General features: G+C 37.1%; 1 protein-coding gene and 1 long non-coding RNA gene across 22 annotated transcripts in view; one reads left to right on the forward strand and one right to left on the reverse strand.

The window, feature by feature from the left end:
* The window catches only part of LOC103018088 (uncharacterized), a 547177-nt gene extending 546390 nt beyond the window's left edge, over positions 1-787 (reverse strand). For all 5 annotated transcript variants that reach the window (XR_009005908.1, XR_009005909.1, XR_452113.2 and 2 more), the window contains exon 1: positions 652-787. This is a non-coding gene — a long non-coding RNA (uncharacterized LOC103018088). The remainder of the gene's footprint in view (positions 1-651) is intronic.
* A 115-nt stretch (positions 788-902) lies between these two features.
* SUPT20H (SPT20 homolog, SAGA complex component) overlaps positions 903-27663 on the forward strand; it is a 39509-nt gene continuing 12748 nt past the window's right edge. For 4 of the 17 annotated variants that reach the window (XM_057532641.1, XM_057532651.1, XM_028161732.2 and 1 more), the window contains exons 1-19: positions 1065-1345; positions 3183-3278; positions 6569-6604; positions 7261-7319; positions 7793-7859; positions 10314-10443; positions 11433-11536; positions 13958-14074; positions 14199-14252; positions 16452-16591; positions 18681-18837; positions 18969-19025; positions 21843-21914; positions 23058-23215; positions 24712-24738; positions 25300-25332; positions 25900-26017; positions 26575-26677; positions 26811-26969. In XM_057532641.1, the coding sequence (XP_057388624.1) occupies positions 3276-3278; positions 6569-6604; positions 7261-7319; positions 7793-7859; positions 10314-10443; positions 11433-11536; positions 13958-14074; positions 14199-14252; positions 16452-16591; positions 18681-18837; positions 18969-19025; positions 21843-21914; positions 23058-23215; positions 24712-24738; positions 25300-25332; positions 25900-26017; positions 26575-26677; positions 26811-26969 (1594 nt within the window). In that variant the 5' untranslated portion in view covers positions 1065-1345; positions 3183-3275. Of the gene's footprint in view, positions 977-1064; positions 1346-3182; positions 3279-6568; positions 6605-7260; positions 7320-7792; positions 7860-10313; positions 10444-11432; positions 11537-13957; positions 14075-14198; positions 14253-16451; positions 16592-18680; positions 18838-18968; positions 19026-21842; positions 21915-23057; positions 23216-24711; positions 24739-25299; positions 25333-25899; positions 26018-26574; positions 26678-26810; positions 26970-27663 lie in introns of those variants that run through there. The other 13 variants (XM_057532644.1, XM_007193655.2, XM_007193649.2 and 10 more) reach the window with 11 other exon arrangements.

Raw genomic sequence — 27663 nt, forward strand, 5'->3', positions numbered from 1 at the left:
ATGAAGTCCTGATACTTGCTATAAGGTGGATGAACCTGGAAAACATTATGTTATGTGAATGCAGACAGATGCAAAAAGGTCACATATTCCATTTACGTGAAATACCCAGATTAGGTAGATACTTAAAGTCTGAAAGCAATTGGGGTCTGCTAGGGTCTGGGAGAGGGAAGCATAACGTGTAATTTCTTAACAGGGGTGAGGAAAATGTTTTGGAACCAGTATGGTTGGTGGTTGCACGACACTGTGAATGTACTGAAGGCTACTGAATTGTGTACTTAAAAATGTTTCATTTCACATTCTGTGAGCTTCACTTCAATAATCATTTTTTAAAAGTTTATAACCAAACAACCAAAGTTGTTTAAAGGTGCAGAATTACAATCAGACATTGCAATGTGCTCTGGTTATTCCGTTCCTGAATCTTTACAACTCTTCAGTGAGGTGTTTTGTTTTACGGCATTAAATTCATTGGCACTTGATTGATAGACTATCATAGGCTGCAAGGCCTGCACTAGTAAATACAGAAATGGTGTCTTTCCCTTTCATGAGGATGGGCTGAGCAAGGAAAACTTGTTCCAAGTTTCTTTCACTGTAGAAATTCAACAGGGCTCCCTACCTCACAAAGAGCCATACGCTACCTCTCGTTTTACGGACCTGGATGCCGGGCCACCGAAAGCGCTCCTGGGCCTCGCCCCACCACCGGGCCTTATTCAGGAAAGGCATCGCGGGGACCAGCCCCAGGCGGGAGCATCCTGGCGTCGAGCCTCCTGGCCGCGGCCCCGCCTTCCCACCTCTACCACTTCCGCCCGCGGTCGCCCGCCCAGCGCGCCAATCGGAAGCGCGGGCGCCGTAACAGGCGGTCGGCGGGGCTGTGGCGCCGCGCGGGCAAGGGGGCGTGCGGAGCGAGCGCGGCGCCGAGGTCGGCGCGTCGCGTTCTGGCCGAGCCAGCGGCGATATCCTGAGGCGGCGGCCCGCACAGGTGGGCTGCGGCGCGCCTGCGGGGGACGGGGTAGCCGCGCGAGATTCGGGGTGGGGTCAGAGGTGAGCGAGCGGCTTCCCGAGTGGCTTTTCGCCGCTTCCGGCGTCCGGAGCCCGCGGGAGGAAGGTGGTGTCCCCGGAGACGCGGTGGGCCGGGTCGAGCCAGCCGCCCTCCCGGCGGTCCCTCCGTTGCCTCTCGCGGTGCTGCCAAGCCACGCTTTTCATCTTAGTTTTGACTCTTGGGTTCCAGTTACAGGTATTTCCGGAAACTCGCAAGAATTGCGCGTAGCGCTTCTTTGGGGGCGGGGTTCTCGGTGTCCATATTGAATAAAGGCTGTTCGCTGCGCTGTGGCGTTGGGGCGTTTTTCAGGTAAAGTCTGAGTTGTAAACAAATGCTTGAGCAGTTGGAGGAGACTCATGTCGATCGGGGAAATCAGTGGGATTGATGGAGACGTTTAGGATTGATTACTGGTCCTCGCCGTCGTTCTCGGGATTTCAGAAATAAGCTTGGCGAATAGCTGCCCCTGGAAGCCATCTCCGATAACCACCTCCAGGGAGGGGCTGCGTACAATGAAGTCCCTGGTAGGACTCCCAATAGAAAGTGATTAGCGCGATTTTCGGAGTCAGATTGAGTACCGTGTACGATGGGTGATAACCATGATGTAAAAATAGGTCAAAATTAAGAAAAAAATTTTTATTAGTCTGAGCAGAATCGAGGCCTTACTTTAAATGTTTTGCTTTCAAAACTCTAAAAATGGGTGTTGGATTGAGTGGTCTGGAAGGTTGTAAGATTTAGGAGAAAGAATCTTAATATTAAAAAGAGAGGTCTGAGTTCCAGTCTAGTTGTGTGATCATGGGAAAGTCACTAGTTCTGAGAGCCTTATTCTGTAAAATGAAGACGATAATTACAATGGTTTTCTCTCAGGGTTCTAGTAAATTCTGTATACAGTCAGAATGTTTGGTTTGTAAGTGGTTATTGGGTTTTTTAGCACTTAGTTTAAATTCACTAAGCCTTCCTCTCCACCATCCCCCTCAATTTAGTGACAAGAGACAGTCATCATCACATTTTGCCTATACCTAGTGTATCTTCATCTTTAGATTGAATGGTCAGAAAATTTTCACCGTAAATTCATCTTAAATCTTTCATGAGCTCTTCTAGAGTAGGATTACTGTCTTATTCGTTTTTTGAATGATTATTCCTGGAACCTGTATGGTGCTTGTCTTTTTTGGTGGTTTGTGGGTTTTTTCCTATTTTTTTCACCCCCTCCCCTCCTTTTTTTTTTTTTCAAACCTGAACTGGCAAAACTTAAGCTTTGGGTTCACCCAGAGCGAACCAAAACAATTTAACACGGAAAATAATGTTTTCTGTCGCTTAAAGATGTGCTCAGCTGTGTGTAGACACACAGGGGTGGTTACAAGGAGTTAGGTAAAGAATTAGATTAAAAATAAGCTTTATTTAGCATCACTCTCAGAGCAAACATACCATTTCTGTGGGAGGCAGAGAGGATATAGCAGTCGAGTTCAAATGGCAGCCCCTTTGAATCACCTAGGGAGTTCCAAAAATGGAGATCCCTGGACCCTACTCCAGACCAATTAATGAGAATCTCTGGAGGGTGGAGCACGGGTATCCCACTTTTTAAAGGTTCCCAAGGTTACTCTCTTGTGCAGCCAGGATGAGAGCTTGTGTGTTAGAGGAATGAGGTTCTTCAGGAGTGTATCTTGTTTGCTTGAAGAGGTGAGAGGCTGGAAGAATTAGAGCTGCATTGGAAAATGTAGCCTGGGGCATTTGGGGGAATATCATTAGAGGACTTTTATCAGCAGGTATGATGAAATGTATGATTTGTAAAGTGAACTGTGCAGTGACCAAGGCCAGAGGGCAGGCTGTTAAAATAATCCAGAGTAACAATGAAAGCAGCAACTGTGATGATAGAAGAAATTAAAAAACATTCTCTCCTGGGTGTTAAACATTTTTAAGAAACTGAGTAATGATTTTAACTTGCAAACTGTATTTTGCCTTACCTAGTTACAGCTTTTCAACAATGAGTGTATAGATTGTCATATAATGAATTTTATTGTTACTAATTATTTTTAAAGGGTCTTAGAAATATATATGCCTCAAATAATTTTCCTTGTTAATTATTAAGTAATCTCATATCTCTTGAGAGCTTTATGTTAATATAGGGGTTGTGTTATTTTTGCTTTTTCAGTACTCTAAGACTGATTTCTAAAGGTACGGTTTTCACCCCACTTCATCAACGCACATAAGTTTTCTCCTTTTTGGACCTCTATTTTATACCACAATGGTAAGCTACAGCTTAGTATGTTAATATTCTTAGAATGTTCTCTTCCTTCATCTCCATAAAGGTATCTGTATGAAACAGAAATATTCTCGTAAGCTGCCCAAGTTACCCTAACTGGGAAATTACTTAGCAATCACATGCAAAATCTTCTCTACAAAATAGGGGGCTCATCTCTCAACTCAGTGTTATAATCATATCCAGATTACACAGATAATCTATCTGTCCTTATTTTGGGGAAGTATTAAAAAATAATTACTTCTGTCTACTTTACTGTAGTCCAAATCATTGGCAAGAAGGATAGGTATAAATACAAATAGTTTTGGGGGCATAGGTTTCTCATAGTTTAAAGTTCCTCTTAATTTAGATTTAAAAAAAATTTTTAACAACAAATGTAACCTGCTTACTGCAAATAACATTTAAGCAGCATTAGTTTTAACCTTCTAATGGCAGATTTCTGCTTACCACTTAGAGTCAGTAAACATACTTAGTGCTGGGCATTTAACTCTTGCCATTAAAGAATTAAAGACAAAGGAGAAAAAAATCACTTTCTGTTCTAAACAAACAGCAGCATTTGACAGAGAATAAATGAACACTAACCACCATGTTGGATAAACCTCAGAAAACATATATCTTCTCTTCTTGGGATCTTGTGTGTATACCCTTGCCCTGTTAGAGAAAAGCTGTCACAGTGGGGTTCTGACCTTGCCTTATATTTTGCATTCGTATTCGCCAATCACTTCCCTCTTAAGTATTTGAACGCAATAGTGAATAAACGATACTAGTGTTTACATATGCAAGTATATCTCACTGGAGCTTTTAAAGTTTTGATATCAGAAGATTAAATATTTACTTGAGAAGACTGGCTATTTGAAATTGTCCTAGAGTATATATTTGATTGTGTTTATTATAATTTTTTGATCTAAACTTACTTGAAGCTTTTATGGCCAAAATAATTAAAAGAACCTTGTGTTTTTGTCAAGAGTATATATTCAAAGTTATGTTTTTATGTTGGAAAATAGTTTATTCTCAAGAATCTCATCTTGAATCCTGGGAAACAGTTTCACTGAAATCTGCCCATAAGATATTTTAATAAATTAAATTGGTATAAATTTATTTTAACAATCTTTTGAAATACTGGCATATTTTAGACTTTTTTACTTACTCCATTTAGATGCTTGATATGTAGGGGTTCTATTGCTGTTTAAAAAGCCCAGCTAAGGACTTCCCTGGCAGTCCAGTGGTTAAGACTTCACCTTCCAGTGCAGGGGATGCAGGTTCGATCCCTGGTCGGGGAGCTAGGAATCCCACATGCCTCGGGACCAAAAAATCAAAACATAAAACAGAAGCAGTACTGTAACAAATTCAATAAAGACTTTAAAAGTGGTCCACATCACAAAAAAAAAAAAAAGAGACAGGTACCACAGTGTTCATTGCAGCACTGTTTACAATAGCCAGGACATGGAAGCAACCTAAGTGTCCATCGACAGATGAATGGATAAAGAAGATGTGGCACATATATACAATGGAATATTACTCAGCCATAAAAAGAAACGAAACTGAGTCATTTGTAGTGAGGTGGATGGACCTAGAGTCTGTCATACAGAGTGAAGTAAGTCAGAAAGAGAGAAGCAAATAAAATATGCTAACACATATCTATGGAATCTAAAAAAATAAAGGTACTGATGAGCCTAGTGGCAGGGCAGGAATAAAGACGCAGACGTAGAGAATGGACATGAGGACATGGGTTGGGGGGGAGGGGGAGAGGGAAGCTGGGGCGAAGTGAGAGTAGCATCGACTTATATACACACTGAATGTAAAATACTTAGCTAGTGGGAAGCAGCAGCATAGCACAGGGAGATCAGCCCAGTGCTTTGCGATGACCTAAAGACGTGGGATAGGGAGGGTGGAAGGGAGGCTCAAGAGGGAGGGGATATGGGGATATATGTATGCATATGACTGATTCACTTTGCTGTACAACAGAAACTAACACAGTATTGTGAAGCAATTATACGCCAATAAAGATCTATTAAATAAAAACAAAAAAGGCCAGCTATTTTTGTAATCATGTATTCTCTGTCCTTAGGACTAGGAGGACAGGGTCACTTCAACCTTTTCATGATTTACAAAGTCTGGCAATATTTATTCTTCTCCCTGCCCTCTTGGGATTTTGGTGGGTGCTAGGAGCTTTTATTCCATGCAACTTAGTAGATTGAAGTATTGGAGTCTGCAAAATAAAACAGAAAAATGTAGGTTCTTGTAAATAAAAAATAAAAGTTCTTTGCCTCTCAATGAAATTAAAAATGACTGTCATTGTGAATGAAAAATGCTATAACTCTGTGTGATACCCAAACCACAAAACTAGAAAGAAATCATTGGTGGTGTATTTGCTTAATTTTTTTTTTAATCTAGTACTTTTTATTCTTGGGTATCATTACAGAAGAATGCTATACAAATGAGGAAGACAGTTAACCTTCTTATTTCTCCCTCTTGCCTTACAATAAGGGTCTCTAAGAAATCAATGAAGGATGGGGATCTACTAGTAAATCTCAAATTGTACATGTAATAATAATAATATATTTTCATCATTTCTAAGATGCATTTGCTTTTACGTTTTCATTACTGAAGTGATAATGTGTCTACAATCAGTGACATCTTACAGTTATAATTGGCAGCACGTTTTTCTTAATGTTAAATAATAATTCAGGCATATAACTGATGGTATCTTAAATTCATTAAAACATGCTAAGCATAGCCTTCATTTATTCTATTTCTGGTAGGCACTGACCTAGAAACATTGTATTATAGTTTCTCTGCATAATATTAGGAATTTCTAAGTTGATATTAGGTACCAACATAACAACCCCCTTGGTTTTCAGGATTCCTAGCAGCTTAAGGGATTTTAGTCTTTGCTTCACTTTAATTGCATACCTGATGGCCAGTATATTTTCCTGAATGGTGCTCTTAAAATGTTGATGTTTATAAAATGGTAGTGGTTACCATATCCAACCCTCAGCCCTGTATCAGCTGCACAAGCATGGCCAGAGAAAATCATAGTAGCATTTCTTAACTACTTTGTGGTCATAATCAGGTGCCTGAGACTGCATATAATTTCTTTGTGCTATATCTTGAGTATACAGTGGGGTGGGTGGAGGAGAGAAATAAAGAAAAATGTTAGACCTGTTTTAGAAAATAAAACACATTTAAACACTTAATTAGAAAATGTTATATGTATATTAAAGTATGTTTGTGTGAAAATAACTAATATTACCAAATACACTATTTACTTTTTACAGCAACAAGCTTTAGAACTAGCTTTGGATCGTGCGGAGGTGAGGCGTGACTAAGTTACATATTGAAATAGTGTTGTCTTTAATCGACAGAACTCAGTTTTAAGAGATTTTCGTATGTGACTGTCAAAGGAGTACGTTAATATTAGGACGAGTATGCAAATTTTTCTGTAAATACATAAAAACTACCAGATGATGTTTGGATCGTCTGATGCTTGGAATGCTCAGATAGTAATGCTGTGGAATAGAAATTGAATAATACAGTGGAATAAACATTTGAACAAGGACATAGAGTTTCTAAAATTATGTTTTCTGTTTTAACAGATATTCTAACTGCTCAATTAAAGGGGAAAATAGCTCAAATATATAGAGTCCTTGTAATTGGGTATGCTATGCATATTCTGAACAACCATAAAACATTGAAAATATTGCTAACCTGTGAAATCACAGTGGTGAAACTATATGATTTTGCTTATAATATAGCAAGTAAATATTGTGCTAAATTTTAGTACAGTTTAAATTTCACTTGTTTGTAACATATATTTAGAAATTAAGTAGGTTTCCCTAAAAGGTATGATTTAATATGCATCAGAGACTTGAGTGACTGAACAGCCTTTTTAGCCTTACATGATTTATTAATACAGTTGTTCATGCAGTATGCAAAAGACAAGCTGTTTTCTTAAACTTCTGTTTTTTAGTATGTCATTGAAAGTGCCCGACAGAGACCTCCTAAAAGGAAATACCTATCTAGTGGAAGGTATGAATGCTTAATTAATTGATATCTTAGACTCACAGAAGTATGATGATTGCCATCATTTATTTCATTCTTCCTAGACACTGAGCTAGAAATGTTATATTCTGGGTACTTTGCATATACAGTTGACCCTTGAACAATGTGGGTTTGAACTGTGCAGGTCCACTTACTTGCAGATGCTTTTCAGTAGTAAACACTACTGTACTTCATGGTCAGTGGTTAGTTGAACCTGTCGATGCAGAGGAACCCCGGATACAGAGGGCCGACTACAGGTTATACGAGGATTAACCCCTGTGTTGTGCAAGGGTCAACTGTATTAGAAATTTCTAGGTTGATGTTAGCTACCATATCCAGCCCCACTTCACCCCCAGTTTTTGGGAAATTGGAGGAAAAATTACAGGAAAATTCAAAATGTTTATTTTATGATTATTATATTAACATTATTTTGTATACTGCCTTTGTTTATTAAATTTTAGAAAATCTATATTTCAAAAACTTTATGATTTATATATTGAAGAATGCGAAAAAGAGCCTGAGGTTAAGGTAAGTATAAATTTTTTATGTTATTACGACTTTTTAGATGTAGTGGAAGAAGGAGATTTGACGGAATTAGATGTGAATGATTTGTATTTTTGTCGGTGAACAGATGTCTTTTCTAACCAGACTAGCCAGTTCTGCAGCTAAACCAGAGCGCTGGCTAATCTGGCACCAGGCAGGGGTCACCTGCTTAGGTAGCAGAGGGGCACCATGTTTGCGGAGTAACAGACTATCTCATTGGGGAGTCAGAAGAAGCAAAGCCGCCATAGATATTATCTTTTGCATCTTTTTCTTCCTGAGAAGTCATTTGTAGACTGAAGACAGGAGAAAATTAACCTATTTCTTCGTGGTGAGTTGCACTGGAAAGTTAAAACTATTACAGGATATGTAGGAAATTTAGATGTGATAATAAAAGGTGAATTTGGTCAGAAAAATTAGTTTATGCCCAGGTTAACTTAATTCATTTTTATTTAGCATGAAAGTGTGGGCAGTAGAAATGTAATAGAAATTGATTTTTTGATATCTTTCAGACCCTCAGGTCGTAAGGGCCTTAAAGGGCTCTACTGAGCTTCTGTTGTCTGTCTTTAAAAATGAATACCTCTTAGGCAAAAAATTAGTGGAATTCCAGTAGTATCTAACCTTTAAAATCTTTAGGAGAAAAATGATTGTGAAACCATGAGTAAATCTTATGGTATGGTTTCCATAAATTCTATTGAGGTATAGTTGACATAGAATAAGTTGAGTATGTTTGAAGTATACATTTTATAACTTTTGATGTGTATTAAAAAAAATTTTGAATAAATTTGAAGATCTAATTGGCTTTATTAAACGATTCATGAATTGGGCAATATCTCATCTGGCAGAGATACTCTGAGGAGTTGCACAACATGGAAGGCTTTTATTGTAAGGAGGGCAGGACAAGGAAAGAAAATCATCAGCAAGGAAAAAATGAGAGTTCACTGGAGGAAAGTAAAAGTGCCAGAAATGACGGCTTTTTGTTGGCTGAGCTGCAGGTGTTTTCCATTGGCTGGCCTGCAGTCCTTTCCCATTCACTGAACTTGTTGCTGGGAAGAAGAAAGTCTCCCTTCCCCTAGTTGGGGAAGTAAAGTAGTTGCATTTCCTGTTTGGGAGTTCAAGGTAGTTCTCTTCCTGGTGGGATCAGTAACTGATGTCTTCCTGTTTGGGGTAATTGACGATGAGTGGTGGGGCAGGAGAGCTCCCTCTGCAGTCCTTCCCCGCTCCAGTTTTAGTTGAGGTTTCCTTTTATTAATTTTCACAGTATACACCCATAAACTGTCACCAGTCAGTATAATGAGCATATCCATTGCCTCAGAGACAGAACTAAGATAGGAGAGATACATAAATGAAGATTCTAAATTGGGGTTGACAGCCATTGTCCACCGGCCAGATGTGGCCCAAACATGTTTTTGTAAATGACCTTTTATTGGAATACAGCAGCACCCCTTGATTTATGTCTTGTATGTGGCTGATTTTGAGGTAAATAGCAGAGTTGAGTAGTTGCAACACAGACCGTATGGCCCACAAGACTAAAGTACTGTCTGGTCCTTTAAGAAAGACATTTTCTGACTTCCCATCAATGTGGTTAAAAGTTGCTTTGCTTTGCTTTTTAAAAATTTATTTTCAAAATGCAGTTTTTTGATTCTATGGTGACTATAGATCAAGAATTTATAATTTCTTTCTGCATATGACTATATATATATATGCATGTTAAATATACTCAAAATGGATTTGTTTTTTGATATGAAAAATATTCTATTGACTGATATCTTTCACAAATAAGATTTGATGAAAGGATTTATTATATCTATAAGTGGGTTTCATTTTAAATCATATACATTTCTAAAATAATAGATTTTGATGTATGTGTATTAGGTTCCCTGATAGTTTTTTGTTTTTTTTAGCAAAGTGGTTTCTAAGGAGCTGTTAAATTGAATTTACAGAAAATTACTTAAATTACTTATGTCCTTTTAACCAGTTAGATATTTTTGGGTTTAACATTTCAGCTGATTAGAGCTGTTGAACTTGTTTGGATCTAATTTAGGCCATAAAATATTTAAGAAATGTGCTCTGTAACAGTACAACCAAAGAAAATGCCCCAAATTATTTATGTAGATTTATACTTAATAGAAACTAATTATACATTATAGCATCTTTCTAAAAAATATTTACATTTAATGGTTTTCCTTTTTAAATATTTTTAATATTTGCTACTTGTGTACTCAGGTACATATTTTGTATTTAAGTGTGTTTATTTTATGTATAGATCACTAGTTTTTCTTTGTGATATTAATTCATTTGCCTAAAACATAGTAATAGATCAAAATTAAGTTTACACAGATGCGGAAGGAGCATCAAAGATTAACTCAGGTCTGATTTTATTAAATGATTGCATTCTTTGTTATGCTGGATTATTTTCATGAGCTCTGCCTCTTTTTAAAGCAGAAATTAAGAAGAAATGTGAACTTGTTAGAGAAGCTTGTTATGCAGGAGACATTGTCATGTTTAGTGGTCAACCTGTACCCAGGAAATGAGGGATATTCTCTGATGCTCAGGGGAAAAAATGGATCAGGTAAGAACTTCCAGAGGGCAGCAGCCACGAAAATCCCTCTGCTAGGCGGGATGTGCTGTCTTTTAGAAGTAGCTTCTTAACCTTCAGATCAGTGATGACTTGATAAAAGAAGACTTTGATTCCAAATTGTTCTCTTTATGGTGTTTTGTTAGAATATTAGAAGTTACCTCTAGTATGATTAGCCTTCCGGAATTTGAGAAGTATTCTGACTGAGGTCTTTGAAGTTAAATTATAAAAGACATAATTTTAAAATACTTGTCAAAATTTCCTTTCGTTCTGTTGCTATTTATATATTTAAGATAGCATCAGGTGTTTTAAGGTACGTTTTTCTTCTGTGCTTTGAATATAATTTGAGTCTGAAGCTTTCAAAGTTAAGCAGATTCACTGCCTTTTGAATAGTTTTCAACATTTTATTCCTATTAATGTGAATATGAAAATAGAGTTTTAAAATATAAATACTCTTAGATTTCACTAAAGAGGCATTTAAATTTTGATACAGTGATGATACTATGAGTTCTACAAGGAACTTACCTAGTTAAGAATTTTTTCTTGTGTTGGTTGTTAATTGTATAACACCAAGAGAATTTTGGTCTATAAGTAGTCATTTTTCAGAAGTGATACCATATTATCACTCTGACTTCCAGATTAGATTAAGCAATCTTCAAGGAACTTTTTAGTTAACAGATGTTGGAATTTTATCGTATTCTGCTTACTATACTGCTGACTGTGATTTGTACTGTGATTGTTGTGCCAGACGTTTTTCCATAGTATATTAGGTGTTTTCTCCTTTCTGCTCTAAAACTGTGTACAGTTTATCAAGTTTTTTAGCAATATATAAGGTGATTTATTTTTGAGACTTAAATAAAGAAGGACTTTAGGAGAGCTTTTGGCTTTATTCTTTTTATTTTTTATCAGAAGTTACTTAAATTATTACCTAGGCTTTTTGGTGAGGCTGATCACTTTCTGAAACTTTATGTTTTAAAATTAAGATTCTGAGACCATTCGACTGCCTTATGAAGAAGGGGAATTACTTGAATACTTGGATGCAGAAGAATTACCTCCTATTTTGGTTGATCTCCTAGAAAAATCTCAGGTACAAAATTTTTCTCTTTAAAATGTCCTTAGATTTGCCAGATAGATATATATTGTTTTGTGATGAAGGGTATTTAGTTGTATTCTCACTAGTGCATGGAACATGAAATGAGACATTGTACATAGCTATATGAAAATTGGTTTATTGTGGAATATTTATTCTTTAGGCTGTACTGAAATGTATAGATTTAGTTGATTCTTCTAAAATTGCTATAACAATTAACTCATCCACTGGAAATCTCCCTATAGCTACAATCAAGAAATTATGGAAAAAACTGCTTACTTTCTTGGCTTTCCAGCCATACTATGGTAGTTTACTGAGGAAAAAGAAGCCATCAGATGGGAACTCCCATTTCCTCCCAGCATCCCCACATCTCTGTCCACACTTTCTGCCTGCCTTCCTGTTAAAATGGATGAAATAAGCTGTTCCTAAGGCATCTTCTCCACTTTATGTTCTGGATCCTTCTCCTCCTTCTCAAGGTCTTGCAACTTTAACCTTCCTCTCTTCTATTATCTATTTTCCTCTCTCTAGTAAAGAATATAAGCATATTGTACCATCTCTCAACTTCTAAGAAAATCCTTTCCTGTTCTCACCTTATTTGGTCTCTTAGCAAAGTTCAGTGTAAATAACTACTTCCTCCTTGAAACACCCTTCTTTCAGCTTCTGAGACATCACCTTCCTGGTTTTTCTCTTCCCTCTAGTCTTTCAGTCTTTTTTGCTGTCATCTCTGTTCCCCCATAAATATGTTCAGGGTTCAGTCCTAGGGATTCTGTTCTTTAGTAACACCCTCTCCCTGGATGATCTCAAACAGCTTAATGAGTTTTAAAAAATGACAGTTAATCCCTTGCTTATCTCTCTTACAATGACCATCCCACCAAGCTCCAAACATACATATTTACTGGGATATAGATTAGGTTCTTCAGACTTACCATGACAAAACGGAGCTTTTTATTTTTACCTCCCAAACCAGTTCTATTACCAGTCTTTCCAATCTGACTGATAACTATACTCTCACCTTTCACATTCAGTCCACCAGCAAGTGTCAGCTGTACCTTCAAAATACATGGTCATGACCTTCTATAGTTACCTTCCTGAACTTCCTGTTTTCATTCTAGAACCCTAGAAATCAGTTTTCCACAGACAACCAGAGTAAGCTTACAAAACAAAAACAGAAAACAACAACAACACAGTTCCCTGTTTGAAGTTCTCCAGTGTCCTCTCAGTGTACAAAACCCCTGCCTTTCTGTTTGTCTTCACCTCCTGGTTCTCATCCCCACTCACTACACTCCAGCCATCTGTGGCTTCTTGCCATATTAAAACACACCAAGCTTATACCTATCTTATTCATCTGCTCATCTGTCCCAGATGTCTGACCCTTTATTGTGATTCAGGTCTCAGCTGAAAATTACTCCCTCAGAGAGTTCTGTCTGAGTACACAGTCTAAATTAAGCCCCTCCCTATTTTATTTCCTCTGTAGCATTCACTTTCTCAAGTTACTTTGTTTATTTGTTTACATGTTTATTGCCTGTCTTACCACACTGAGAGCAAGTATCTCACCACTCTATCTATGAAGCTTCTTGGATAGTGCGTGACACACAGTTCACATTGTAGTGGCTCAGTAAATGTTGGTTAAAAAGCATGAGCATAATAATGACTGACAACATGGAGGTCACAGTACCCACTAAGAGTTAAGAATGGTGAAAACACACAATACCATATGCGACTGGCAAGTGATAATTAGCAAGACTTGAGTGACAGAGATTCTTACCTTTGGACTTAGAAAAAGGACAAAAAAACGGTATCTTTAACAGAGATTATTATTTGAATTAATGTTAGCTTCCTTCCTCTTATTAGTAAAGCCTATCTTCTGGAAATTTTAGCAGAGCAAATATAGCAGTTGTATCTGTAAGCTGAAACTCTGGCATGGTTATTGACAATTTAGAACAATGACAAGGTTAGCAGAGTACAACAGTGAGCCAGTGAGTGTCAAGAAGAAAAGCAGGGACTTCCGTCCTGGCGGTCCAGTGGTTGAGACTCCACACTCCCAGTGCAGGGGATGCGGGTTCGATCTCTGGTCAGGGGACTAAGATCCCGCAAGCCTCATGGCACGGCCAAAAAAAGAAAAAAAAGAACAGCGATACCAGTGATCTGTAACATTAACAGTATACAAATGCCAGATGTCATTCTATTACTAGGAAACAGTTAAACAGTGTTAAACTGCTTCTTGAGTCATGATGAACATAAACAGTTGCTTTTAAAGGGTTTATACGGTGGTAAATCCACCAAGGAATTCCATTTAAGAGTATGTGAGTGGTCAGAAACATTACATAAGAATGTAAAGAACCTGAAACATTCAATATAAACCCACTTATTTAGGCTTTTGAAAAATGACATCTACTTATATGTTTTCACTCAAAACAGGTTAATATTTTTCACTGTGGATGTGTCATAGCAGAAATACGTGACTACAGGCAGTCCAGTAACATGAAATCTCCTGGTTACCAAAGTAGGCACATTCTCTTACGTCCAACAATGCAGGTAAGAAATGTTTAATTAAGAAGTATTATTTCAGATTTTATTTGGAGTTTTACTTATTAAATGTCTTCATATGTTTGTATGCCTATATACATTAATGTGTTTTTTTAACTTTTATTTATTCTAGACTTTAATCTGTGATGTACATTCAATAACAAGTGATAACCATAAATGGACCCAGGTTAGTTCTGTTTTTTAATCCCAAACAGTAATATATAGGATGAAACAGTATTTACTAAGTTAAGCAAAAGATATTTTCTGCTCGTAATTTTATTTATGAGTAAAGTTTGGGATTGATTTATGAGCTTTAGAAGTTAAGGGTCTCTACAAAGATGCAGTAATCCTTCAAGGAACTAAAACAGTTCAGTCCCAGTTGCTTTTAGGGCATCGTATAATAGGGTGAGGCTGACCTCTCCCAATGTGAAACATAGTTTTGTATCCCCTCTCACACAGAATGTTTTGTTGTGGATACAAATAGATGCTGATTTTCTATCACCTAGGGTTTTAAAGCAGACCTAGCTGTCGTTTTGCCATCGTACTGGTTGTAGCCCTAGGGGACCTCTCTTACCCGGGGAATAGCCAGTTAGTCCTCCAGTGCTGGCTCAGGATATGTGAGGTGCCCGCTCACAAGAGTGTTCACTTATTTTTCTGTTACTGTAAAGAGGTGTAGTTAAACTAAAGAAAATATTAATGAGAATTATTCTAGCTGTGAAATATGATTATAAAATAAGATTCAGTTCATCAATAACTATCAAGTGTTGTGTTGTAGTTTGGGCTGTAATCTTGTTTACAAGAAGGTTAAAAGCTATTCAAAGAATATTCAAAAACAAACTCACTGGTCATCATTGGAGGTTCTTAGGGCATTGATTTCTTACTCTGAAGATTGGTAAATAATGGGAGAGACCAAAGCCTTTATTCTGCCTTTTCAAGGAAAATTCCTTAGAAAAATTTCAGCTAACAAGTGTAAAAGAAATGATAGACTTTTTAAAATGTCATCAACTTGGAAGTCTTAATGAATTAATGAATCTAGATGGCTGTATTTCTTAGATGTGAAAAACCTATAGTCTGACTAAACCCTCTGGTGTAAAAGTGGGACAGTCAATCCTTGTGTGCCTCCTTGCGTGGCGGACGAGAAAGTATACAGTAGTACTGTTGGAGAGCTCTTGTTTAAAAAATAGAACCTTAATTTAAATCAAGCCTCTACATCTAACCAACAGTTTAAAAGTAATTTATGGAGTAAGAGAAACCATTAAATGACATGGATGAGGAAGCAACCAGCCAGACCCAGTTAAATGATCCCCTGGGGAAGCAGTTGCTCAAATCCCAACAAATCAGTTGCATGAGAAAAGAAAAAAAGATGGGGGAAGAGATGATCGTTACAGAATATTTTTTAAAAAATGTTCGAGAGATAAAAACCGAATGCAACGTGTAGGCCTTGTTTGAGTTCAAATTCAAACAAACCAACTAAGAATACACTTTTGAGATAATGGGAATTTATCTAGACTGGATATTAGAGGTCCTTAGCAGTTAGCAGTGTGTCCTGAAGGATTTTTCAGGTGAAATAATACAATGTCGAAAATGTATTTAAAATTACTCCAGGAAAACAAAGAAAAACAAAAAAAAAGAGGGGCGGTTGTTAAATAAAATTGGGTGTTGGTACGTGGGTGTCATTATATTTCTGTTTTGTGTATTTTTGAAAATTTCCATAATAAGTTGAATAGACCTAGTGAAAGAAGCAATGTTTCTTTTTTGCAAAATTTTTTATTCAGCAGTAATTAATTGATTCATTTGACTTTTTAAAAATTTAGTTAATAGCCATTAAAATATTTCAGAGTTTAAGCAAAAGAAAAAGAAAAAATAGGATTCAGTAAAGTAAGTTAAATGATACTGGTAAAAAGCCTGTATAAACTTTGGAATTGGTGTATATAGTTTATACAGTATTAGTGGAGTCATTTTTATTCTTGTAATGAAGTTAAGCTGAGTATAGAATGAGACTGTTATCTCAGTTAGTGAAAGTGCTATCATCTATCTTGGTCCTGTAAGCTTTGTGGGGACAGAGGATTTTATCTGTTTTCTTCATGATTTATTCCCCCCATCTAGAACAGTGTCTTACACATTGTAGGTGCTTAGTAAATATTTGTGGGGCTAATGGATAGGCATTCTTATAATTTGACCACCTTGTACCAATTACTGAATTTCCATTCGTAGTTTCATTATGCTGTCAAGTTTCTAAAGTTTACACACTTAGGTTGGAACTTGAAATACTGTATTTTACTGTATTCCTTAGCAGAAATATTCCAAGGAATATCTCTAGATTAAGTGATACGTATGATTTGAAAATCTTAAATCTGTTATTGATATATGCTCTTACATATTTCAGGAAGACAAACTTTTGCTTGAGAGCCAACTGATTCTAGCTACAGCTGAACCACTGTGTCTTGATCCTTCTGTAGCTGTAACCTGCACTGCAAACAGGCTGCTCTATAACAAGCAAAAGATGAACACGCGCCCAATGAAACGGTAATTACCTTTGTGGAAGGATAAACCAAAAGAGAGCTAGAGCGGTACCTCTAAATTTTGCCATTTATGGTATCTTTTCCCTTTAAAGAATAAAAGTGCTCTGATTTTTTTTTTTTTTTAACATTTATTTGTTTATTTATTTGGTTGTGCTGGGTCTTAGTTGTGGCTCGCCGGCTCCTTGGTTGCGGCTCACCAGCTGCTTAGTTGCACCACGCGGGCTCCTTAGTTGTGGCATGCACACTCTTGGTTGCAGCATGCATGTGGGATGTAGTTTCCTGACGAGGGATCAGACCTGGGCCCCCTGCATTGGGAGTGTGGAGTCTTAACCACTGTGTCACCAGGGAAGTCCTTGATTTTTTAAAATTGGATTTTTAATTGTCTTTAAATACTTTTATTGTGTAAGAATTAGGATTTTTTTAATATGTACTCTGCTTTATATTGAAGTGATGCATTTTCTGCATTCTTTTGAAGAACAAACTACCTATAAATTCAGAGTTTGTTCACCAAAAAGATAGAAATTCTGAGAAGAGACAGGTATGAGCAGAAAGAATAATTTATCACTTGCTAATACCAGTTGAATTTTTGTTAATATTACCTTTAAAGATACAACTTATAACTTCTTTTAGAGATCTGGGAAAATGATCACAGTTTGAGAAGTCAGTTTCTAACTAAATGCCTTTTTATAACATGGTAATTTGTCTTAGAATGTTTTAGCTATCTCTTCTAGTTAATAAAGTAAAAGAATGCATATTAATTTGGTCTACAGTTATAGTAGGCTCATCATTAAGTTATCTTCGCATAATTGTTTGAGTTGCCCACTTTGGATCTTCTTCAAGTTTGAAGGGGCTGAAATAACCTACCCATTTTCTAAATTCCCTGCTTTACTACTGAAATAATATATTCTGGGGAAAAGGTGCGGCTTTGGAAACAGTGAAATAAGTCCATATAGTATCTATTAGCAGTCCTGTAAAGTCTCCTAGTATCTCTGTCCACATCTCTCCACGCCTACTGCCAGTGCCTTAAGCCAAGCCACCATCATCTTCATCTTAACTTCTGCAATAAAATCCTTCCTAACTGGTCTTCCTACTTCACCTTCGCTCGCTTCTGGTCTGTTCGCCATGTAAGCAAACCACAGTAATGTTTTGAAAACCTCAAAGCCGACCATGCCACCACTTGATTAAATTCCTCTAAAACCATCCCATTGTACTTCACATTCAGTCTAAACGCATTATCATTCATCTGCAAGGCCCCTGCCTTGCTCTTTGACCTCATCTCCCATTGTGTGGACCCTGATGCTCTAGTCCTACCTACATTTTTCTGTTTTAAAAATAAGCCAACTTTGTTCCTGCCTCAGCACCTTTTAAAATTCTCTCTCTCTGCTTCAACTGTTCCTTCCCTGATCTTTCCACAGCTTGTTCCTTCTTGTCATGTCTCAGCTCACGCATCATTTCTTCAGAGTCCTTCCCTTCCCTAATGTTGCCCTCTCTCACGTATTCACCACAGTACCCTGGTTTTTCTCCTACTGCTTATTGTTATCTGGAATGATCTGACCTGTTTACTTGTATATGTATGTCTTCACTTCTGGACTGTCAGCTCCGTGGTAGCAGGAATTTTGTTAGTCTTGTCCATTTTTATTTCACCAGTGCCTAGAACATTCCTTGGCAAGTGACAGTGTTCTACAGATATTTGTGATTTAATTACACATTTAACACCTACTAATTTATAAATTTATTTATTTATTTATTTTTGGCTGTGTTGGGTCTTCGTTTCTGTGCGAGGGCTTTCTCCAGTTTTGGCGAGCGGGGGCCACTCTTCATCGCAGTGCGCGGGCCTCTCACTGCCGCGGCCTCTCCCATTGCGGAGCACAGGCTCCAGACGCGCAGGCTCAGTAGTTGTGGCTCACCGGCCCAGCCGCTCTGTGGCATGTGGGATCTTCCCAGACCAGGGCTCGAACCCATGTCCCCGGCATTCGCAGGCAGATTCTCAACCACTGCGCCACTAGGGAAGCCCCACACCTACTAATTTAAACCATGTTTATTCTGGGTTTCTTGTATTAGCTTTGTGTAGTTCTAATCTCTTAATATTTCAGGTGTTTCAAGAGATATTCCAGGTCCTCTCTGAATCGGCAGCAGGATCTGTCTCATTGTCCACCTCCTCCTCAGCTAAAATTACTTGATTTCTTACAAAAGAGAAAGGAAAGAAAAGCAGGTCAGCATTATGACCTCAAAATTTCTAAAGCAGGAAACGTAAGTATATATTTTTAAATATATATATATATATATATATATATATATATATATATATATATATTATGCCAAATGCCTTGCCTTATTTTCAGTGTTCAGTGTATTTATTTATACTCTTTTTAATTTTTTAGTGTGTAGATATGTGGAAACGGAGTCCCTGTAATTTGGCCATACCTTCTGAAGTGGATGTAAGTCAGTGCATGAATTGCACGTCCTTTCATGTAAGGTTCCTAAGTTTGACTAATGGTAGCTTAAACTTTGGGAAAACAAAGACTCTTACTACTTCTTTTTTTATTTTATTTATTTATTTTATTGAATGAAAGATTCTTTAAATTGTGTAGTGCTTTACAGTTTTCAAAAGTTTCACACATGTGATTTTATATAATCCCATAATAACCCTTTTTTTCCCCATTAGCCCTATATTGCCCCTTCCCCCTTCCTTTTCCCCACTGGTAACCACTAGTTCATTCTCTCTATTTGTGCTAAGACTCTTCTTAAGTCAATTGCTCATTTTCAGAAGCTATTCTTCTTTCACATTAACTTGTCTAAAAATGTAACTCCTTAATATATGTCTGTGTTTAGAGCAGGAATAATAACCAAAGTATTTCAAAATGTGTAAAAAGATGGTACATATTACATAATATGCATAAAATGACTCTGATTTTTTTCATAATATTTCATCATAATTTCCTGATAATGCTTCTTTTCTCACTGGCTAAATTTAAAAATTAATAATATTGGAGCAGTACCCAAGATTAGGAACCTTGGGTGGTATTCTTTGCTGGCCCATGAAACGCATGAAGTATAAATGAGCAAAGACAGGAAAGAGATTTTTTTTTTTTAATTAATTAATTAATTTATGGCTGTACTGGGTCTTCGTTTCTGTGCTAGGGCTGTCTCCAGTTGCGGCAAGCGGGGGCCACTCTTCATCGCGGTGCGCGGGCCTCTCACTATCGCGGCCTCTCTTGTTGCGGAGCACAGGCTCCAGACGCGCAGGCTCAGTAGTTGTGGCTCACGGACCCAGTTGCTCCGCGGCATGTGGTATCCTCCCAGACCAGGGCTCGAACCCGTGTCCCCTGCATTGGCAGGCAGATTCTCAACCACTGCGCCACCAGGGAAGCCCAGGAAAGAGATCTTTTGATGGGAGGTCCCATATTTCTTTTGTTTCCCCATTTCTCCTATTTTTATTATTCACTCAATTCTTTAGAATTGGTCAGTTATTTTTACAGATGTTTGCTCTGTGCATCCTTCCCAGGCTAGCACATGTATAATTCTTACTACCTTTGATTTTTAAAAAACTGTCAGAAGCATCAGAACTACACTGTACATGCAGCTCAAGAGAGTAAGCCACATCATCTTTCAGTAACTTATGCGCCCCTCAAGGAACGTGGCCTGAGAAGAGATGTTTAGTGTAAATACCAAAGTGCGGAATTTAGCTTCGGAGGGCAGTCTGGATATTTAAGCAGGGCTTCCCAAACTTTAATGTACGTAAGAATCACATGGGTTGCTTGTTAAAATGCAGGTTCCAGTTCAACAAGTCTGGGCTAGGGCCTGAGATCCTATAATACTGAAAAGCTCCTAGGTTGGTGGCACTGGAGTCCACAGACCATGCCTTAATAAAAAGTTTCTCAGCCTAACTCGATCAGTTGAAGCATCTAGGATACCAGTTAAACATACACATTTAAACCCTCACTTCAGACCTGCTTACTGAATCAGGTCTCCAGGGGAGGGATATGGGAATCTGAATTTTTACCAGATGCCCAAGTGAATCTGTTACTCTTAGAATCATGGTTACCAGGAAGATGAGAACTTTTGGTTCACACAGACTGCTAGGAGATACATGGAATATACGGTTCAAGTCTGACTAGAAAATGGAAAAGATTTACAAAAATTTTTACCAATTTTAATGTAACTTCCCTAGTCTCTTCCTAGTTTTGTCCACACTGTTACATGACAATTCCTCTTCCATTAAAGACCCAGCCAAAGGAAATGATCCAGATCCTGGTCCTAATCACCTCTCTGACATCCCAGTTTTCCTAAAAGTCAAATGTGATATCACCTTACGGAGCATGAAGAAGAGGCACTGTCCAAAACAGCAGCTGTGTTTATTACATTCATTTAATGGCAAAAGAGATTCTCATTTCCTTTTGTTTGTAAAAACCAGTTGGTCTAATTGAATATATATCAGGAGAATTTTAAACTACTTAAGCATAAGTAGTTGGTGTTATTAGCGATTCAGGAATTCTTGTGCTAAAAAGTATAGTAACCGAAAGTGGGGTCCGGCTGCTCACCACTCAGAAGCCAGTAAAGAGGCCAGGTTGGTGGAACGGAAAGTTTGCTTTATTTTGGATGCCAGCAGCTGTGGGGGTGACCAGACGCCTGTCCAAATGCCGACTCCCCCTCCTGACAATCAGGGAGCAAGAGCTTCTGTACACGGAGGGAGGGGGGGCTACCTGCAGAAACAGTACAGGCAGCTCTGACAATCGTCTTGAAATAGGTCATCAGTGGTCTGACCAGCATCATCTCGATTGTTGTAGGGACAGTTAATCTTCACTTCTAGGGTCAGTTTGTTCCCAGTTCTTTGAGGTCAGTTCTCGGAATCGTGGCAGCTTATGTCATGGCTACAGCCTGGTCATCATGTAGTTAACTTCTTCTACCTGGTGGGGTTACAGTATCTACAAGACCGCTCACAGGATAGGGCTCAGAGTATTATCTGTAGCCCTTGAGGAGGAACTAAAGGTCCTTGACTTTGTTCCATGACTAAACTATTATTATTTGGTCTCCTTGACTGTTTTCCTTTGTTTCTGCGTTTTCTCAATTCTCTGATTAAACTTATTCTTTGGCTAAAGTTTTTCCACAGACAAAAGCAGGGGGGCGGCGGGGGGGGGGGTGTTGGGGAAGGGTCCTGCCCCGTTTCAGTGTATTGTGTTAAGTTACTTAGGTTTTTCTCTTTGGTCATAATACTGATTTCATTATATCTGATGTCTCTTGATTTGATTGCTTAGGTGGAAAAATATGCCAAAGTGGAAAAATCTATCAAATCTGATGACTCACAACCAACAGTCTGGCCAGCCCATGTAAGTAACCATTGCAGTCTCCATTTCTAATGATGCTGTTTCTAATCTGGGATCTGAATTTATTAGACATAAAGTACAGTAGCCTTTATTTTGGAATCTTCTTTTGTTTGTTTTTTTTAAGAACTTTCTGGGAGTTCAGTGAATTAAAAAAAGGAACAACGATTTAGTTTTGTTTTTCATAAAATACGGTTTCCATTCTAAGGACAATTTTAATGCATAACTGCATTTTTACTTTTGTTTTGGTACCCTATTGGTAGTTCTGATTTGTTTTCTGTTTCAAATTAATAATTAGTAAGTTATTCTAGGGATATCTTTACAGAGAAATGTTTTGTGTATGTTTCTCTAATTGCAGTGACTTCTTAAAGGCATATTTAATTATGTGGCATAATTAATAGGCATAATTAATTATGTGAATCTAGGAGTGAAATGAGAGTTGTTTGTTTTTTTTTTTTAATTTCTTTTTGGCTGTGTCGGGTCTTAGTTGGCAACACACGGGATCTTCATTGTGGCATGCAGGATCTTTCGTTGCAGCACACGGGCTTCTCTCTAGTTGCGGCGTGCGGGTTTTCTCGCTCTAGTTGTGGTGCGTGGGTTCTGTAGTTAGAGCGCGTGGGCTCTGTAGTTTGTAGCATGCGGGCTCAGTAGTTGTGGCACACGGGCTTAGTTGCCCCGTAACATGTAGGATCTTAGTTCCCCAACCAGGGATCAAACCCGCATTCCCTGCATTGGAAGGCGGATTCTTTACCACAGGACCACCAGGGAAGTCCCATGAGAGACATTTGGTATGTGCAGTAGCAAAAAGACTAATGACAAATAGAAACAGGTTTGCTTTTGAAAGTTTTATCCTTTTAGTATTTAATATTTGCATTCATATGTTCAGTATATGAAATTCTGACATTTCACTAGGGCTTCGTTAACTTAATATCCCATTGAAACTCTTGTTCCCAAAGTACCATGTTGAAAAAAGAATCCTGGGCTTCTTTCCCTTAGGCTTTTTTCTTTTAAATAGGTCTAAGGACTATGTTCCATGTGTCTTTTTATTGCAAGCTGCAAGTTAGTGTGTTATTTACTCCTGATTTGTGTTAATTTTGACTATGTATTTACTGGCGAAGGTTTTTACTTGGGATGCTCGGTCTTTTTCAGGATGTAAAAGATGACTATATATTTGAATGTGAAGCTGGTAATCCATATCAGAAAACAAAGCTGACCATTTTGCAGTCACTTGGTGATCCACTTTACTATGGTAAAATACAGCCATGTAAAGAAGATGAAGAGAATGACAGTCAGATGTCTCCATCCCAGTGAGTTCTGTTAAATACAGGCAGTTGACAAAATAAGCCATCAGAATGTATTTAGCAACTACTGATGAACTATTAGTGAATAAAAGTTTCCCTGTTTTGTTAGTTAAATACTCCAGTTAGATTTGGCAGCAGACCTAAGTAAACTTAAATTGTTAACCATGCTGTCCAAGAGTTCTTTAAAATAATAATTAAAAAAAAAAAAAAAAAAACCTGTGCTGTAAATTATTCTTATATTTGCTTTGAAAGATATGCCCGTGATATCCCTCTTGGTATATTTATGTGTTGCCACTTATGACTTTAACCTCTCTGTGAGCATGAAGTGCTTCCAGGCAATAATTTGTTTAAATGGGAAGCAAGTTTACTGTAAATTAAATGTAAAAGCTGTTAAAAATGCTTGATATTTCAGCACTGCCTGTAAGGACACAGACTCAGTGCTTAATGTAGTTACTGGCTCTAGAAATACATATATAGTTGTCCCTTGGTATCCACAGGGGATTGGTTCCAGGACCCCCTTGGATACCAAAATCTGCAGATGTCAAGTCTCTTATATCAAAATGGTGTCGTGTTTGCAACCTCTGTACATCCCTCCCACGTACTTTATCTGGGTTACTTATAATACCTAATACAGTGTAAATGCTATGTAAATAAGTAATAAATACAATTTAAATGTTACGTAAATAGTTGTCAGCTCGTGGCAAATTCAAGTTTTGCTTTTTGGGACTTCTCTGGAATGTTTTCCCCCCAAGTATTTTCAATCCATGGTGGTTGAATCTGGGGATGCAGAATCCGCAGATATAGAGGGCCAACTGAAGTTGATATTCCTAAACTTATGGGCTACATGTATTTACTACAAGGTACCAGTATTTAGTTTTGTTTCCTTGTTAGTTTTATTATTAGTTCTGCTTTTTAATCAAGTCGATGCTGTTTTGAAAAGAAGGAAAAATAAAGAGAACCTCAGCAGAAAAAAGCAGGGGCCAGCCAGCTCTATGTTAAATCCTTACAAAATACTAATTGAAACTACAGCAGAAAAATGGATTTTAAAGAGTAACCTCACCAATACCTAAGTAAAAGTCAATGGGAGGAAACAGCAGTCAGGGAATCCTCAGCTAATTTTTTCACATTAGCAGTTTTTATTTTTGTATGCTAAGTAGAAAAATCAGATATTTTGATTAGCTGTATTTTGTAGTCTTCCGTTTAAAGGTACACATTGGTCATTTTAAATAGTTACTAACTTTTCTCAAACACAAGGGCATATATGTTCTCTCATTAAAAAAAAAAAAATTGTTCAAAAAGCCAACTGATTAGATTTGTTTGACAAGAAGAGAATTGAATTTTTTGCCTTTTACATCAGGACGTTGCTGCAGAAATGCTGCATGGTTTATTACCTTCTAGTCCTTCTCCCATATTCATAAATTACTTGATTTAATAGCTATGAAGTCAAAGTTTGAGCTGCATTAACCAAGTTTTTTCTTTTTTTTTTACATTTTATATTTCAGCTTCTCCACAGATGATCATTCAAATTGGTAACTAAAAAATAAACAAACTCACTATTTTAATATGTTAAGAAATCATATAAATGTCAAACTCTTTTAAGACTTGATAAAGACTTTTTATTTAAATTGGCGATAAACCATCTTCCTTGTCTAAAATATATTCTGAGGTCCTGCTATGTAGACATTAATAATGTCTTCCAAAATCAAAGGTTAAAGTGAGAGGAAGGCCAAAGGCCTTGTACACGGTAGTTCAGTGAATATTGCTGTAGGACAGACACTTGTAAGGGTGTATAGCACTTGGTAGCTTTCAGCCCAGATTTTGTTTTGAAACATAGGTTTTCTGCCAAAGTAAATCTCCTTTAAATTAAATCAGCCAACTTATTCACAGAATTATTTTGTAATGCATGCAAAACTTGGTCATTGCTTCCTATTTTTTAATGTATTTTAAAATTTTTGTTTTCATGATATCTGGTAGATTTTAATTCAATGTATAAAATTACTGTCACTAAAATATGGAAGTCTTCAAAAGTAATCTCAGGGCTTCTTAAAACAAGTCTATCTAATACTTTTCTTTTTTTAAAAACAATTTAGGTTCATTATTGGATCAAAGACTGATGCTGAGAGGTAAAAATATTTGCATCTTTATTTGTGATCTGGATGGATATGATAAACTTCACTCTTGTAGGGTAGAGACTACTCCATTCGAAGTCAAAGCTTTGATTTTAATTATGCCTAGGTATTACTAGGATTTTTAAATAGAATTAGGAAAATAACAATTAAAAGGATAATGTTTAAAATGTAGCTTTATTTTAAATAAGAGAAGTTAGATATATCTACAGTAGCTAAGGAAAATGATTTCTAGGTAACAGTTTAATCAGAATATAAGTGAGAGTCAATGGGTAGTTCTTTTGGCTACTTATTGGTGAAATAATCCCTGTAATTTCTGTATTAGAGACAAGATACTGAAAGTATCTTTAGATTGTTAATTAGCAGAATGTTTTCAGCATTAGCTTGTCGTTGAAAATATTAGAAGAATGTGCTTTTATCAAAGATAAATTGTCTAATTTTAATTTTTGTGTTATTTTTGATAGAACTTGTTTCATTAACAGTTACTATTCATTTCCTATGTAGTAAATTTATGTTTAAAATAGAGTTAGCTAATCATTACCTGTTTTCCCCCTAATATTTCAGAGTAGTCAGTCAGTACCAGGAACTGGTCCAGAACGAAGCCAAATGTCCAGTGAAGATGTCGCACAGCTCCAGTGGCTCAGCGAGCTTGAGTCAGCCTTCGCCAGGGAAGGAAACAGAAGTGTGTTTGCTTAGCTTTTTTTGTGCTGTTACTTTTTTCTGCCTAATTGTTCTCAAGGAATCTGAGAAATGTTAAGGGCTGTTTTATGAGGGATAGGGGTATTGTTTAGTTTTGGTTTTACTTTTAATTTTCTTTTTATTACTTAACTTTTTATGATTGAAACTTTCAAGTGTACACAGAGGTAGAGCAAAAAGTGTAATGAACATCTGTGTATACTAATCACCCACCTGGCGTCAACAGTTACTATTTTTCTGGAGACGATTTAAGGGTGAAGCTTTGCTGTCATCTTACTCTGCTCTTCTGCCTCAAACTTTCTCCCCACCTTGTTACTCAGAAATCTTTCCTTCATCCTGTGTACACTGTAAGTTATCTCATGGATCTCCTTATGTGAAATTACATTTTTTTGAAACACCTGTAATACCCAATCTATAACCATTGAAAGTACATTGCAGTTTTTTAAACCGTGTTTTCATCCAGGAGTTATAATAGTGTTACTAATTTGTGAATTTCTGATTTGACCTTAATTTTAATGAGTATGCTTAATGTCACTGTCTTAGCAGCCTGAGACCCTGTCAGTTCAGTCTTCAGTACTGGGGAAGGGAGTAAAACATCGACCTCCACCCATCAAACTTCCCTCAAGCTCAGGAAATAGTTCCTCAGGTATTACATTCCTTAGTTTTTTGTAATCTAGAGTAAGAAACAACAGATGACCATAATCCAGTTACTCATATTTTGATTTACTCAGAATTTTAAATTGTAAATCTAGGAAACAACTTCTGTATTTTTCTTCTAGGTAACTATTTTACACCACAACAGGTCAGCAGCTTTCTTAAATCTCCAACTCCTCCTCCTGCTTCTAAGCCACCAAGTCTTTCTCGGAAGTCATCCATGGATCTCAGTCAAGTTAGCATGCTTTCTCCAGCTGCCCTGTCACCTGCCAGTTCATCACAAAGTGAGTCATAACCTAAATTCTTCATTAACTCTTCATAAGCTTTTGCATTAGTGTTTCTTAAGATGGCTCTTTTTGACCAGTGAAATAGTGAAATCTGAATGTACTGTCTACCCAAAATGTATAAGTTTTGAGAAGCTTCATGCCAATCTCTTGTTGACCGTATGTATTACATGTTTTGTAATTGTATTTGTTTTTCTGTATTTATGTATGCACCTCGTGTATACCTTTCTTATAGACTTGCAACCTACATATCTCCTGAAAAAAATAATCTGGTAGTTAAATGTGGCAATAAGATTGCAAATTATTTTTTATTCCAGTGTACCCTTGGGCATTTTACATTTTATGTAAACTATGCAGCTGATACGGAAAAAAAGTCATAAGAGTTGTTGCTGCAGTCTTATCTTTGTAAATGTAAGAAGCCAACTAGTTCCAAGGTGGTGATACAGTAAACTGAAAGCCGATTTTTCAATAACACTCTTACACTCTTATAAATTGTTGTCAGTTACTAAAATGTGGGATGATCATAAAGCATCTGAAGATATTAAAGTGTAATTTTTACTACTGAATACTTTTTTTTTTTTTAACATCAAGAAGAGTTATTCGAGAATTCTAGCGTTAGTTTTGGAGAATTTCTTCAGATTAGTAAATATCTGAGATATTTAGGTACCAACTTGCAAAAAAGCATTCCAGTTTT

The sequence above is a fragment of the Balaenoptera acutorostrata genome, chromosome 18 (genome assembly GCF_949987535.1).
Source record: "Balaenoptera acutorostrata chromosome 18, mBalAcu1.1, whole genome shotgun sequence".
Lineage (NCBI taxonomy): Eukaryota > Metazoa > Chordata > Mammalia > Artiodactyla > Balaenopteridae > Balaenoptera > Balaenoptera acutorostrata.